This window comes from Garra rufa, chromosome 6 (assembly GCF_049309525.1).
Source record: "Garra rufa chromosome 6, GarRuf1.0, whole genome shotgun sequence".
NCBI classification, from domain to species: Eukaryota; Metazoa; Chordata; class Actinopteri; order Cypriniformes; family Cyprinidae; genus Garra; species Garra rufa.
The window spans coordinates 41406677-41423945 of NC_133366.1; the positions used below are offsets into that span (position 1 = coordinate 41406677).

A 17269-nucleotide genomic window follows, 5' to 3' on the forward strand; every position below is an offset into this window, starting at 1 on the left:
CATGGTCGCTGTAGTTATGTATTCATCAAATATAAGACTTTTATAAGCATCCTAAAGAAATGCAGACCAAGGGGTGATGGTGGTGTAGTAAGGCGCAGGATTGGCAACTGAAAGGTTGTTAGTTTGAACCCTGACAGGTTTAGCCCATTTTATTGCTGTAATGACATATTTCTGAGTGAAACGGATTGGAAAATAAGAGAGATTGGTGACATCAGCCAAAAAGGAAAGTCATTTCAGAGGCATATAAAGCTATTAGTTTCTCTGCCTTTCAAAAGTTTGGGGTCGGTAAGATTTTATTATTTTTTAAAAATGTTTTTGAAAGAAGTTTCTTATGCTCACCAAAGCCGTATATATTTGTTTATGTTTGAAATAATTTTATGTTCATTTAAAATGGTCTGTTTACACACCTTGCAGAATCTGCAAACGTTCCTTTTTTATCAAAATAAAAGGGATCATTCAAAATGCATGTTATTTTTTATTTAGTACTGACCTGAATAATATATTTCACATAAAAGATGTTTACATATAGTCCACAAAAGAAAATAATAGTTGAATTTATAAAAAAAGACCCCACTCAAAAGATTACATACACATGTTTCTTAATACTGTGTTGTTGCCTGAATTTTCAGATCCATCTTTTCACACTGAGGACAACTGAGGGACTCATATGCAACTATTACAGAAGGTTCAAATTCTCACTGATGCTCCAGAAGAAAGAATTATGCATTAAAAGCAGAGGGTGTAAACTTTTGAACAGAATGAAGATGTGTACTTTTTTCTTATTTTGCCCATATATATATTTTTTTGTTTGTTTTCATTTAGTACTGCCCTTCAGAAGCTACAGAAGATACGTACGTTTCCCAGAAGACAAAATAAGTTACATTTACTCTGATCTTCAAATTCAAAAAGTTTTCAACCCCCAGCTCTTAATGTATTGTGTTTCCTTCTGAAGCATCAGTGAGCATTCGAACCTTCTGTAATAGTTGTATATGAGTCCCTCAGTTGTCCTCAGTGTGAAAATATGGAGCTCAAAATCATACAGTCATTGTTGGAAAGGGTTCAAATACACAAAAAATGCTGGAAAACCAAAGAATTTGTAAGACCTGAAGGATTTTTCTGAAGAACAGCAGGCAGTTTAACTGTTCAGGACAAACAATCAAAAAAAAAAAAAAAAAAAAAAAAAAAAACCAGCTGTAAATCATTCAGGTAACAACACGGTATTAAGAATCATAAAATAAGTATTATTTTCTCTTGTGGGCTATTCTCTTGCGTCTTTTATGAGAAATATCTTATTGAGGTCAGTACAGTACTAAATAAAAAATAACATGCATTTTGCAGATCCTGCAAGGTGTATGTAAACTTTTGACCTCAACTGTATAAAACTAAACTAAATAGACTGATTTAAATCTCATGGACCTAAATCCTTTGCGAGCCTTTGCGTTCCGTTTTTTCCTTTCCTTTTGAATAACGTGCATGAATGAACAGTGCAGAATAAGACCAGAATGCGTATTAAGAAAATAAATGGGGTCAATTATGATTTGAATTTGTTGAATTTAAAACCATGTTGCTCCAGGGGAATTGTCGCTATAATAGCTTGAAAGTTGCAAAAACAAATTCACCAGCGATTCTACAACACTGTGACGAAACTCTACTTTTATAATTATGTAAATACAGAATTACCATATTTAAAAGCTGATTGTATCATGATAATATACTTGGACGAGGAGCATTTATAGTTCATCCAGCATGAACCATCGGCGTGTTTGTGTGTGTTTTTCTATCACTGGCTGCTAATAGATCAAACTTCCTTCCAACGTGTTTGTTTCCTGGCCAGTGGTGATGACAGTATGTTGATTCAAAAGTGAGGTATGACAAAACCCGGGACAGATGTTGAGACAATATGGCTCTTGTAATCACTGATCTGTCACAGCGAGGCATGCTCTTTGTATAAATAATTGTGTGTGCGTGCTTTGTGCATCTAATGTTGCCTTTGCTGTTTAGTCCAATATTTCTGACACATACAGCACTGATTTACTTTAATGCTGCTTTTGGTGTGTGTGTGTGTTGGGAAGAGAGATGGAGGAAGTGAGAAAGCGAAAGACTGCTGACTGCACTGATCCGTATCTGTAGTGAGAAGAGGTCTGGAGAGTGGGAGATATTCAGAGCAGGGTGTTGTTTTGCTGCCTCTTTTGACAGCTAATCCACTGAAAAGTGAATAATGGCAGGACTAGCTGTTTCAGTATTGTTTTAAGAAACACCAATCAGCACTTTTAGTGGAGGCACACCTGAATTCTCACCTCTCTTCTGCAGTATATCACCTACCCATCAGGCTTAATGCTCCCCGAAGAGTTCAGAGGGTCAGCAGAAGGCTTGTGTATGCGTGCTGCTTTAGCAAATGGTTGAGTAAATTGAAAGACAGCCATAGTTTTATGCCCTGACTTCTTTGTGAAACTTTCTAGTTTGTTTTTAAAGGGGAACAGCAGAATTTGCATTGCTTGTTTGGAATAAAGATGTGCTTTGTAGTAGGAGTTGCTAGGACAATTACATTGCTTTTACGTGTTTAGCAAAAAAATCCTGCTTGCGTTACCTTTCAAAGTTTTGAGGTTGGTTTTTAGTGTTTCTCAGATAGAGTTTCACTAAGGCTGCATTTATTTGATCTAAGTACAGTAAAAAAAAAAGTAATATTGTGAAATATCATTACAATTAAAATCAGTTTTAAAATATAATTTATTTATGTGATACAACGCTGAATTTTCAGCAGCCATTACTTCAGTCTCCAGTGTCACATCACTCTTTAGAAATAATTCTAATATGCTGATTTGACGTTAAAAAACATTTCTTCTTATTGTTAGTTAATAATAAGAATATTTTAGGGAAAGCAGGTTACATTCTTTTCTGTATTGTTTGCTGAAAACCAAAAAAAAAGGGGGTTTGTAACAATATAAACCTTTAATTTTATACATCCTTGCTGAATAAAAGTATTAAAGGAATAGTTCACACAAAAATTATTAAAAAAAAAGTATTTAAACTTTTGAACAGTAGTGCAGTGTTTCCCCTACCATTATCTTAGGAGGGCGGCCCGCCCCCCTTAAACGTCAAGTTCATTTTATTTTCGATATAGCGCCAGATCACACTAGAAGTCATTTATCTTTCCTATAGAACAGGTCTATACATTGTTCTTTTATTAAACAAACTAAATTGCCTTATGTTATTCATCTTATTTACACGAAGGCATGTCATTTCTGTCTCTACATGGTCGCGCGTTTACAATGTCTCCTCCGCGAAAACACGGGCGGGATCGCGCACTCCATTCATAAAAACGGAATTTACTATAGCGCGGAATGCCACGGAATTCGTCGATTTTTGGATTAATAAATCAAAAGTTGGTCTGTCACTTAATTCAAATCGCGATATGGACTAGTGTCTGTGAAACCTGAAATGCAAAAAGACCGTTTCAAGCAGCATGTGAATGGTTTATCTCTTCCTCTTCACTAGTAATAGCATGAAATAAACAGGAATGAACATCATAGGGTAGTTTAAATGCAGAAAGACGTCAATACACACAATTTTTCAAATTCAAGTCCAACAAAATACATCTTCTCTCCTGTCTGGTTTGTTTGTCGGACAAAAATTGTCGGACAGATTCTGCTTTATGATTGGTCAGATCACCTGTCAATCAAACATCCTGTGAAGGATCAATTGCGAATGATCTTTTAGTTTCTTTTTACAGGGGCTTACTGCTAAAAGTGTGGATTCTGTGACTTTTAATTGAGTAAAATGTAAGTATCAGAAACAGAAAAATCTTCTTTAATAAAAGTAGAAAAGTTTTCACATTAAATTGCACTTTTAAGTGCAATTTTAAGTAAAGTAATATTTTCATCTATCTTTTGAAGCTGACAGATAAAATAAAGAGACAGTTGAATTTTTCTCATTAAAATAACTGATCCAAAACTTTGTACAGCAGCCAGTTTAATCAGATTTTTCTCAATGTCTTGAGACAGAACTCATCGGATGAAACTAAAATTTTGAAACCTGTTACGTAAAATTGCGGTTATTTCCAATTATGTTAAATAGTTTTTAATAGACAGATTGCTGACCATATCCACATTTGAGAAAATACTTTGCTTATACAATACCAATAAGTGTACAATATAGCTTTTTTTATATCATGAATTTGTCTGAATGTGAGTTTTAAGATGTGTGGGATGCTGAGTGCTCTGGACTTGTTTTTAATTCATGTGTGTTTGGTTTCGCCAAGAGAGCTGAATGAAAGGAACACGTTCATTCATCAGACTGTTTTGCTATCGTTCCGATTTGCGTACGGGTCTGTGAGCGAGTTGTTTACAGTACGAACGGCTTGGCATACAAAAGAGCCCTCGGTGTTTTTTTCTACCTGCAGCTCACCTCTTAGCAACCCTCTTCAAAATCACACAGGCCCTTCTCAATAGCCTCAAACAGCTCAGCATTAAACTCATATCAACTCCATTCAGTCCGTGTTCTTGCTCTCTGTGACCAATCTAACCCAGCATGAACCCAGCACACTTAGCTCGATTTTACCTTGTGTCTTAATGTCAAGAGAGTCTTTGAATGTTCAGTATTTATTTAGCTGGTCTGAAGCATGAATTCTGAAGCATGAGTCAACTCGCTTGTGCTAGTATGTCGTTTTGGGGGAACAAAATGTAACCATGCTTTTAACTTGTTTTTCTCATTTTTTAACAAGCTGGGTTTTTTACCCAAAAAAATGTATGCGTAGTTTAGTTGAGCCAGACTTTAGACTGCGGAAAAGTTCAAAATATGTACTTTTTTCATTATTTTGTTAAATGTACCTTTTTATAAGGTGTATTTTAGGAATATTTGGGTGTTTAAATTCAATGCTGTCTGCACATTTAAGTATTGCTGTTCAATTCCAAAATGTTGGAAATCAATTTCGATTCTCAGTTCTCAGAAAGTCAGTTCCAAGAATCGATTCCTCTCTGTTGTTTTCTTTTTTTTTCTTTTAATAGATGGAACATGCTCACCAAATATCACTGTGACTACATGATATGAAGACTTAAAAACTTTTTATTGATTGATTTTTATTAACATTAATGATCTCTTCATGCAGTTGTAGCAGTACTCAAAACTCTATACAGAACAAGTTAGTTTCACAATGCAAAAGCCATATGGCGTTTAGAAGACTAGTTTATTAATTTTATATGTATTTTATAATTTTTTTATATGAATTAGAGCTGCAAAACGATTAGTTGTGATTAATCGATTAAAAATAAAAGTTTTTGTTTGTATGCTGTACTATATATATATATATATATATATATATATATATATATATATATATATATATATATATATATATAAATACACACACATACATGTTTATAAGGAGAAATATAAAATATTTATATATAATATAAACTATGTACAAGTGTTTACATACCATGCATACAAATATTTTTCTTAAATGTATACATATATGTGTGTATTTATGTATACTTAATAAATACTGTATACACAGTACAGACACATGTAGTATGTAAATAACTTTTATTTTGAATCGATTGATTGCGATTAATCGTTTTTCTGTATGAATATCAAAACATTCAATATGTCAAAATTTTTTTTGATTTAAACATGCAATATGCAACATGCAATTTCGCATTATTTTTCATATGCTTACATATCCAATCACTTGTTTCTGTTTCTTTTTCACTGTGTTTTGATCCAGGGATGCAGTACTCTTTCTGAATATGTGTACTAGTGCCCCCTACTGTTTAACAACGAAAAAACGGAAAGATGTAAAATTACATCAATGTCAGGGAACTGTTGTCTCGTAAATAACAGAAAATTCTGCAAATATTGGGAAAGAGTTAAAATGACACTATATTTGAGCCATTCTTTTTTTTTTTTTTTTTTCAACAGAGTAGTGAGTATGAGTAGCTTGACAAGCTACAGTTTCAAAACAGCTTCCTCTACGCTGGCGCCCTTGAAGGCTGGTTGATGTTACCGGCGTGATGTCAGATGCGTCAAAAGATGATGGACTGTGCGTCATCCCTGCTGGGTTGCTGGAGTGTTTTTGTGCTGATAACGTTCATATCTTCTGAATGCAACTGCAGTTAGACTCTTTATCACTTAGTTTAGAACACTGATTCACCAGTTCCTCCCACTCTCTGTGTTTGCTGTCTCTGTGATTGTGTGGAAAGGCTCAGGCGAGCGCAATCACACACACGCGCACACAGTTGGAGGGGCTATGATATGTTTGTCCAATTAGCCCAGCAACAAAGGATCATTACCTTGACACAGCAGTGCATTAGAAGCTAAATAAAAAAAGATGTCAGGTCCTATGCTGAGCATAATGCGTGGGACCGATGCATATCTTGCAGTCTCAGCAGGCTTGCCCCCTCTTACCCACGCTGCCCGTCACGATCACCCTTTCATGTTTGTTTTGTTCATTGGCTTTTTGTCTTTTGCTCTTTTTTCCCCTTTGTTGTTCCTTTCAGCAGGAGACGTGTTTATAATAATGCAGCCTGTCTTTGTGGTGAAACTCTTGCTGTGTGGCACTCACCGTCTCTGCGGGTAAAGGCTTTGACAATGGTTTAAGCCAAAAGACCATAGAACTTTTACAGCAATAATCTATCAGTCAGACCTCTACAATATAGTCTTTTTTTTTTTTTGGCTAACTAAAATCTATCTATCTTCCAACCCACCTGTCCATTTATCCATCCACTCACCTGTTAATCCATCTGCTTATCCATGCATCCACCCATGCTTTTATCCATCCATTCCTCTATAACTTCCATCCATCCATAACATGCATACATCCTTCTTTAACATGCAACCGTGGATCCATAACATACTAGCATCCATCCTTCCAATTATATTATGCATTCATCCATCAATTCCATCTGTCCATTACATCCATCCATCCAACATAGACTCACTGGAAAAACGTACCTCTATATACATTTCTGAAAAACTAAAAAGATATACATATATGTATGAATCACTGCATTTTCCAGTTGAAATTAACACTACAGGCAGTAAAACTGAGACAGCTTTTGTGGTTTTATAGCACTTTTCCATTTGTTATGGTTAGCATGCAACCATTGACCCATAATACCATATGCATGCATGCATGCATCCATTCATTACATGCACGCAACCACAGCTCAATCCATCCATCTGTAATATACATTTTACCTTACCTACATTTTACATTTTACCTTACCATGCAACCATTGATCCATAACATTGTATGCATGCATCCATCCATCCATTACATGCATACATCCATTAATCCATCCATTCATAGCATGCATACATTCTTCATAAGCATGCAACATGTGTCCATAACTTGGTCTATAACTTGCATCCATCCTTCCATCCATAATATGGATCCATTCGTCACATGTGTCCATTATATGCATCCGTTTATTGCTTCCATCCAACCATGTGTCCATCTATCCATTCATAACATGCATATATCCTTCCTTAACATCCAACAATAGATCCATAACTTGTATACATCATATGCATACATCTATTTATTATATTTATGCATGAATCCATCCATCAATAACATGCATACATTCTTTCTTAGCATGCAACTATTGAGCCATAACATCACATGCATGCATCCATAAACCCATCCATCTGTAACATGCATACATTTTTCCTTTACATGCAATCATTGATCCATAACTTGCATCCATAATATTGATCCATCTATCAAATGTGTCCGTAACATGCATCAGTTCATTATATCCATCCATCCATTCATAACAAGCATACATCCTTCCTTAACATCCAACAACAGATCCGTAACTTGTACACATCACATGCATGCATGCATCCATCCATTATATACATGCATGCATCCATCCATTCATCTGTAAAATCTATACATTCTTCCTTAGTATGCAACCATTGACCCATAACATCACATGCATGCATCTATTCATTACATACACATATCCATTCATCCATCCATCCATTTATTCATCCGTAACAAGCATACATTCTTCCTTAACATGCAACTGTTTGTCCATAACTTGCATCCATCATTCCTTCTTTAACATGGATCCATCCGTCACATGTATCCATTTATTACATCCATCCAACCCTATGTCCATCTATTTGTTCATAACATGCATACATCATTCCTTAACATGCAACAGTAGATCATAACTTGTATCCATCACCTGTCTATCCATAAGTCACATGTATCCATCCATTACATTCATTCACATTCATTAGTTGCCAAACTCACCAACATAAGTTTGGTCACTAACATAAAGATTAAAGTTTGATCCTTGGCTGAAACCCAGGACTTGGACAGTTGTTGATATTCCTCCCTTGTGTTTCTGAGAAAGGCTCTTAAACAGTATTCTGAGGGGGCTGTCCGTGCAATTAGTGAACTCTGAGTGGCTTTTTAAATCTGGTCAAACAGCAAGTAAACTACACTAATTTAAAAGCCTGACCATGGCTCTGCTTTGAAGCTCCTCCTCACCGGAGTCTTTAGCTAATCATAGCCCAATCAGTGTTATTATTTAGTCATTTGTGCAAGGCTACCACATCGATCCACTCGCAACAAGAACTTACATTATAGCACGTCCCATGCGGGTGATCGGGAGGTGACAGTGTGCGTGTATGAGTTTGTGTGTGAGGGGAACCCAACTGCTGGTTTGCATTATTTTCCACTGTTCTGCAACATTAATTTTTAAAAGCAGAATCCAGCAAAGGTTGTTTAAATCCAATAAGACATTGATCCAAAGTACACCAGTGCCTGGCAAAGCATAGTTAAATCTACAGAGTGAAAATAAATAAAGGCGTGACCTTGTAATAGGTTATTATTATTGAAATTCCAAAGTCAACTCCACGTTAAATTAAAATTCAATAAAGACCTTTATTAGTATTTCAAAGCAAAGTTTGTAACCCCCAGGCGTTATTTATATTTTCTGTGTTTTGTTTCCCTTATGTTGGCAGTCATTCAATTTGCAGCTACATTTTTATTCTACTAGCAACAAACAGTGCTGTGGTATTCACTAGAAGAGACTGAACTAGAGTAACTTAGCTCAAGAAGGCTAGCTGATTGTCATAATACTTTACAATGGGTGTACAACTCAATTGCCTGATAGGAAGGGGACCTCATGGGTTACTACAAACAGCATCAACACATGGAAACAAATGTACATTGAAATATCACTCAATGTTAAATAAAGTTGTTTTCCAAGAACTTATTTAAATGTGGGTTTTTGGTGTTGTGTGTATGATAGATACACATAGCTGTATTTGTACTTTCTTTTAGTGTAGTTTATATTACCTTTATGTAAGGTTATTATTATTTTTTTTACATTTATGATTGTTATTTTCTAAATAAATATATGATAAACTCATATGTGTGACTCACAGCCAATCGAATCCCCTCTAAATGCCACTTTATTGCCATGAAACAGCCAGCTGCCACATTGAAGTGATGATTGTATGTCTGTTTACATGATGCTGATTGCTCACACGGAAATGGTTAATTCACACTTGTGCTGTATTTAAAAATGACTTTGGATGAGTACACATTTATGTCTACAGAGCCAATGAAGAGGTTGATAAATGATCCATTTGGAATCTAGTTTGTGTCATAAATGGAAGTACAGGCACCTGTGAAAAGAGAAATGAACACTGTAGCACAAGCACACCACTGTACCTTCTTATACAGCACCTTTGATATTATAGGAGATTCAACTTTCCCATTTCCTGCCCTTATGCCATAGAGACGTTTGGTCTTAACAAGATCAGTCTAGTGTGATCAGCAGAAGCTGTTCAGTTGATCATGACAGAGAGAAGTGCTGAAATTGAAAATGTTAGCTGAGAGAAAAGCAACTCAGATGGCCGTTGCTGTCGAGGAAGTTGATGGTAACAAACCGCTGTCACGCCAGTTGAAGCAGAAATGCAAGCTGTAATGGTATAAAGACGAGCAAGTTATAAGCCTTAAGGCCTCACTTGACACTGTTGTCACTCCCTGGATCTCCCAAAGTGGTTACTGATGACAGAATGTCTAGTTATTGAACTAGCCCAGACTGACACCAAGAATACCCCCTTTTTACTGCAACATCACCTGTACTCAGCCAGAATTGGAGCTGTAGAGAACCAGCCTGCATTTCAAAGTGACATAATCCAATCTGGCTAGTTATTTAAAGAGTTAGTTCATCTGAAAATTAAAATTCTGTCATTAATTACTCATATGTCGCTATAAACTCGTAAGACCTTAGGCCGTGTTCACACTTGGCGTCTTTTTTGACAAGAAAAAGTTGACAGGCGCGATTTTTTAGTTACAAAAAAATCTGGACGCGTTGCAGCAGAGGGCATCTTTTTGTTGCTATAACAACGGCTGCAACAGTAGGCAATTATGTGTGGAGCAGAAATGTCGATAAAAGAGGAAGCTGGCTCGTTTCTTTTTTTTTTTTTTTGACATTTTTGCTTTTTATTTGATAAGGACAGTATTTAGACAGGAAGCGAAGTGGGAGAGAGAGAGAGAGAGAGAGAGAGAGAGAGAGAGAGAGAGAGAGAGAGAGAGAGAGAGAGAGAGAAAGAGAGAGGGGACGGAATCGGGAAAGGTCTGCGAGCCGGGACCTCGAAAAAGGGACTTCCGAAGCGCAACGGCGCTACTGTACATGTCGATGTGCGGCTCAAGAACCTAGCAATGCTGCACGTTGGTTTTTGAAGTTAACAGGGAGGCGAATCCGGTTCACAACAATAAAATAAAAGTCTATATAATGGCACCTTTCCCATTTTTTCTTGTTGTTATGGAAACGACAGGTCTAGCTACTCGCTTGTGATTGGTCAGCTCTCAAAAAAGCGCTTGACGTAGGGCGTTTTCTTAAAAAAAGTTTAACTTTTTTCAACTTGAAAAGACGCCCTGAGCTGCAGAAAAAGACACCGGCGGTGGTGTTTAAAAAAAGAGCTCAGGACTTTTTTGAAAACACGGTTTACTCCATAGGATTATAATGTATAACAGACACTGGCAGTTTGAAAAAAGATGCCAAGTGTGAACACGCCCTTAGTTTTGTCTTTGGGAACACAAATTAAGATATTTTTTATTAAAAATAGACAGCAAGGGTCCTACCACATTCAAGGTCCGGAAAGGTACCAGGAACATTGACAAAATAGTCCATGTGACAACAGTGGTCCAACTGTAATTTTATGAATCTATGGGAATACTTTATGTTTGCAAAAAATAAATAAATAACTGCTGTCTATGGAAGGTCAGAAAGCTCTCGGATTTCATCAAAAATATCTTAATTTGCGTTCCGAAGATGAACAAAGGTCTTACGGGGTTAGAATATCATGAGGGTGAGTAATTAATAGCAGAATTTTCATTTTTGAGTGAAATCTCTTTAACAGCAGTATGTGAATATATTTTGATATTTGTAAATAAAATATTAAATATGAGACAGAATGGAAAAGTTACAGGACAGTTTAAGAACTGAGTGTACCTGACAACTGATTTACTGTATGAGCTATTTAGTTTTGTTGTCTCATCATTGTTTTTGTTTTGTGGTCATTATCACTAACATTAGTGGTTCCTGGTTTGAAGCCAGTGGGTTTTAATGGGCCAGTGTGCCCATTAAAAATGTTCCAGCATACCCTTTCAGGTTTTGTGTAACATTTTATGCCACCACAGACACCTGTTTTCCTTGTTAAAAAATACAAAAAAATACAAATTGTGTTATAATGATGTTCTAAATTAAAAGAGCTTTTCATACCCTGCTGAAAAAACCAGCTAAAACCAGCCTAGGCTGGTTGGCTGGTTTAAGCTGGAAGTAGCTGGTTTTAGCTGGTCTCCCAGCCTGGCCAGGCTGGTCAGGCTGGTTTTAGCTGGTGGTTTTCCAGCCTGACCAGCTAAGACCAGCCTGACCAGCCTGGCCAGGCTGGAAAAAAGGTCAAAACCCCTCTAAAACCAGCCTGCCGACCAGCCATGACCAGCTAAAACCAGGCTGGTTGACCAGCTAAAACCAACCAACCAGCCTAGGCTGGTTTTAGCTGTTTTTTTCACCAGGGTAAACAGTTAGCATTATGCTAAGCTTGTAAATGTTAGATTGCTAACCAAAAACTAACTGAAAATAAGTGTTATCTGAATATACTTACATACTATATACAATGAAAAATATACAACTGCAAGTACAATAAACACATACAATTTTAAAACTAGGGCTGTCAAAAATCTTTGATCTAATTCAAATACTCCATTTTAAAAAGTCCTTGACTGCAATTTGCCCGTGACGAGTAGCAAAATATAGAAAATGGCGCATTTCACAAATGAGAATCCATAAAACGCAGACCATTTTCCAAGACTGCATGATATATTAAACCCATTTAAAAATCATAATAAAGAAAATGCTATTATGAATTCATGAAAGCTACACTTCAACTAAATCAATATGTGTAGGCTAATTTCATCAGATTTGTAAGGTAAATAGTTTATAAAGCAAAGCAAACACAGGATAGTACATCAGTATTTTTCTCAATATACTAACTGTTCGTCACAATTTCAAAATAAAAGCTCAAACCCTCACTCTGAGTTAACACAATTTGATTTCCACATATTCAATAAATTACAGTGGCTGTAGTATTTCTATTGGAAAGAACTAGCTAAATATTAAAGATTAAGTAGACATTTGATTTAAATGATCTTTAGTCAATATTGAATAATGATCGTAAATTGTAAAAACAATCGTGTAGCCCTCTTCAGTTATTTGTTAAAATGCATAATGCACATTAGTTCTATTGTTTATAATACATAAGTTTTTTTTAATACATTACAGTTTTGTTCAAGAAATGATTAAAGTATGATTACTTGCTTTTGATACTTTATTTGAATGAATTATTATTGCCTCATAGTTTTTATATAGCCTATGTATTTAAGTCATTTTAAATGCTATTGTTTGCTTAGGTCTATTTTATTTCCACAAAATGAATTATAATTAATCATAGCCAATTACTCGATTAAGTGTCGGAATAATTGACTGACTACTCGATTACTAAAATAATCATTAGTGACAGCCCTAATTATTTCAATTTTTACAACTTTTCTTGTTTATACATTTTAAAATGTAACTATATTTTATTTCATTGAATGTATTTTGATCAATGTAATGCATCCTTTCTGAATAAGCATACATTAATTATTAATAGTACTGACCCTAGACTTTTAAAAAAGTAGTGTATCTTCATGGTTAAGCATAAATACATTCATCATAAATTTCTGTCATTTTTTTCAGTCATTTCTAATTCAAGCAATAACCCATAATGCATTAGGTAATGGATTTCAATGTTTTATTTTTCTCTAAAAATGGAAAAGCGGGTAAAAAAAATAAAAATACACCCACTCATCGTCTGCAGGTGTTCATTGTTCACTCTTTAAACTCCTGTTTGACAGCAGTGCCACGGTCTAGTTTCCCAAAGAATAACATGAGGTTAACAGAGTCCACCTTTCAAGCTTTTAGTTTGCCTGAAATGGTGCTGGAAAAGGACTTGAAGTCCCCGACTTCTGGCAGTGCTTTCACATGCAGTAATTATAATGCTCTACGTGCTAATTCTCAAACAATGCTTTTAGAGCCAACCATGAAATCAACTTCTCTAGTAATTGACTCATTAATGTTGCCTGAGAACACAATGTACCCTTGAAAGATAAAATGAACAGGTTAAATGAGAAAGGTCAACATGATAAAAAGGTAGAATAATTTGAAGAGTTAACCGTTTTAGGAAATATATTGCTCAAGGGGACAAAAAATGCTCTTTCACTCTTCTAACAATGTCCAGTCTCTTTAGAAATATTAACAATGTGGACTGAAATTTGACGTCATTACTGTAGTATCTTGGTTATTGGGAATGTGATGGGAAGAGAAGATGAAAAAGGGATGCGAAGAAAGAGAGAATATGGCATTTGGGAAGAAGAGAGGTAAATAAGGGAAATGGAAGATGGAAAATAGCTGTGGGGCTTCTCTTTGTGCAACCAAAATTGAATAGTGAAACTGCCTTTGAGAGATGCTTAAATCCACAATCTGCCACATCCGAGTGTTTACACACATTTAGCAGAATACAGAGACGTAGGAGTAAACTGGTTGTTATCGCTTTAACTATTTTTTAAATTTATTTATTTTTACATTTTGACACCCATATTCTTGCATTCTTTACAAGGCAGAAGAGTGTTCATTCAAAAAAAGCAGGAGCATATAAATCTTACTAATTCATGCTTCATAATGTAAAGCACACCAACGCTACATGTAATGAAACTCCCAGTGCCTTTGATATGAATGCTGAATCTGCTAATGACTGAATGTGTGTCTGTAACTGTAGGCACACCGGGGGCGTTTTATCTGAGCCCTGTTATAAAGAATTCAGATGAGAAAGAGCTAATAAATATTCTGAAATATAAGATGGAAAAGTGTGTAAATCATTGAGGTCAGTAAGTTACATCTTCAAAAATCTTTTTTTTTTTTTTTTGGTTTATGCCACGATAGAAAAGTTAATTGTAAAAAAAAAAAAAAAAAAAAAAATTGATTCATGAGGGGGAAAAAAATCAGAATTGTGAGGGGGGAAAAATTACAATAAATTTTTTTTTTTTGTAATTTTTTTTTTTTTTTTTAATGCACTGACACCAGCGGTTCATGGAGTGAATGTGACATATCTTGAAAATCTGACTATTTTCTGTGTTTAAGCGCTATAATCGAATTCCCATTGCATCTACCAACCCAGAAAATGTTGGTAGAAAATATTACCGCCCCTTAATCTGCACGATTCCATCCACGGCACCGTCATTTTGTTTTCGCAAGAGACAACGGTGTACCAGTTCTAACACCATGGCAAAAGTTTGCACAAAACATGTTCACTGTTCTGTAGTTGGCTTCACAGATGAGTGCAGAACACTATTTAGAGTCACAGCCTCAGAGGAAACAAAACAGCAGTGGATTTATAGATTTTTTTTTTTTAGCTTCTTTCCCAGCTGTTTACCTTCACAGACATATGTGTTTTTAACATAAACTTGTGTGTATTTTTACAGTTTAAGCGCAATAAGACATGAAAGAAAACTTTAGTACTCACATGCCATGTGGTAGCTGCTTTCTGTGTGTGTGCTTTGGATGTGTGCGCTCAGAAAACAGTATATCAGTATTCACAGTATATCATGATTTCAGTGCAGTAGATATGATAATCAAAACCAAACAGATGTTTGTTTTTTTAAGAGTACCTGAGGTATAAGCTGTAAAGGCACAGCCCTATTCTGGAAAAGGGGGCAGGGAATGGCAGTTCATTTGTGTTTCAAGAAACATGTACGAAAGCAGCCTGTCTCTACTTCCACTCAAAGTAGGCATTTTCAAAATGGTATAATAAATGTTCTGTGGCGCATTTTGAGCTGAAACTTCACAGACACATTCTGGGGACACCTGAGACTTAAATTACATCTTGTAAAAAGGAACATTATAAGTCTTCTTTAAACTTACAGTGAAAAATACCCACAAGCCTTATTATTAGCATAAATAACGGCTGTCAAACAATAATGTATATGCATGAACATGACAAACTCTCTCTTTTTTTCTGTTCCTCAGGATGGCATGGGAAATCTCCGCGTAACCAAAGAGGGCATCAGATTAGAGGGGGTGTCGGAGTTCCTCCTTCCACTTTATGTGAAAGAGATCAAATCCAGACGGGTAAGTACTTCTTTCTCGTTTTCAAAACGTGTGATGGGCTGGTGCCACCTGAGGGCACACAAAAGTCTTTGGAGATCAAACATATTTAGATGAAAGAAGTCTTTTAGTTGATATGGGGCATTATCTCAGTTCTGTATTTCAAACAAGTGGTACTTTATTATATTCACTCAATCTCAATCAGTACATGGTACTTTAAATGATTTCCACTTGCATGATACCATGTCGCAAAAGAAAAAAACAAAAACAAAGTAATAGGACTTTTTAAAGTGGTGTCAGCAAACTAAGTGATAAGGGTAGTGGGTTTGCTTTTTTGTGTGAGGATTTTGCTCCTGTTCTCTTGGCAGGTACAGCAGGTCACAGGGACAGGACCGCTGCTGAATCCACCTTAAGCAGCTCAAACAACCTGCTGAACTTTGCCTGCTAAATCCCTCAGTGAAGTTATTTCACTCTGTGCTGCCATTTAGTGAATGAATCTGCTGGCTGACGCCTTTTCAGCCTGTAGTACAGGTTCAGCTCATTCACTCTGCCTTATTTTCACTTGATGTGACAAGGAATATCATTTGCATGTTAGCTAAATTATGTTATGTTATGTTATGTTATGTTATGTTATGTTATGTTATGTTATGTTATGTTATGTTATGTTATGTTATGTTATGTTATGTTATGTTATGTTAAGTTTAATTGTATGACTAAATTAATTAGAAAAATTTAAACAGTTTATTTATTTAGTAATTTAATTTAATTATTAGGATTAGTTGGCCCAAAAATGAAAATTAGCCAATTATTTACTCACCCTCAAGGCATCCTTACATTTTAAATATGGATATTTTTCTTACAAAAATGCATCGATTCGCTATAGACGGTTTCATCGGGCGCACGCGCCTGGACCTAAGTTAACTTCCGGTCTGTGTTTGTTTATCTGTCTGGTTCGTGTCGCGGGCTACAAACGCAGCTAATAATGAGTAATGAAGTTGGTCTCAGGTTATTGTGCTGTGGTATGTGTTTCCCAAACATTTATTTATTTGTGGCGACCTGCCACGATATAAAAACCGACTGATTTTCCAATAGACTTCGTTGAATAAACGTAATGCACGTTTAAAAATCAAACCGAGGCGTGGGTGTTTTTATATCACTTTATTTCTGAAGAAAGACTGTCTTTAGAAAATGTAATTTTCATTTCATCCTGCATAAAGCAGCGTTTTTAAATTAAGAGCTGCTTTGTCTATAGCCATTACTGGGGAAACCCACTGATCTATAATAGAGAATTATATAGATCAGTGGGGAAACCTCGTTTCTCGTGCTTAAAGCACCTCCTGCTGGCAGAGGATGAGTTTCCATTTTTAATAAATCAGTCTAATTTACGCAGCCAACATATTTCGCTTGTTATTAAAAAAATAATCTACTCTAGAAGGACTTAGCTGTTGTTATTGATTCTATTTGGATGTCTACCGGAAGTTAAGTTTGGGCCACAAAAGCGCGCATGCGCAGTAACGTTTGTTTATGTTGTTGCCGTTGAAACCGTCTATAGGAGGCCTTTATTCACCGCCCAGAGCTATGTGAGACACTTTTTATTA

At 35.8% G+C, this 17269-nt stretch overlaps 1 protein-coding gene across 1 annotated transcript in view; it reads left to right on the forward strand.

The window, feature by feature from the left end:
• LOC141337109 (zeta-sarcoglycan) overlaps positions 1-17269 on the forward strand; it is a 335786-nt gene that overhangs the window by 226920 nt on the left and 91597 nt on the right. Inside the window, exon 3 of the mRNA XM_073842867.1 lies at positions 15594-15695. Within this exon, the coding sequence (XP_073698968.1) occupies positions 15594-15695 (102 nt within the window). The remainder of the gene's footprint in view (positions 1-15593; positions 15696-17269) is intronic.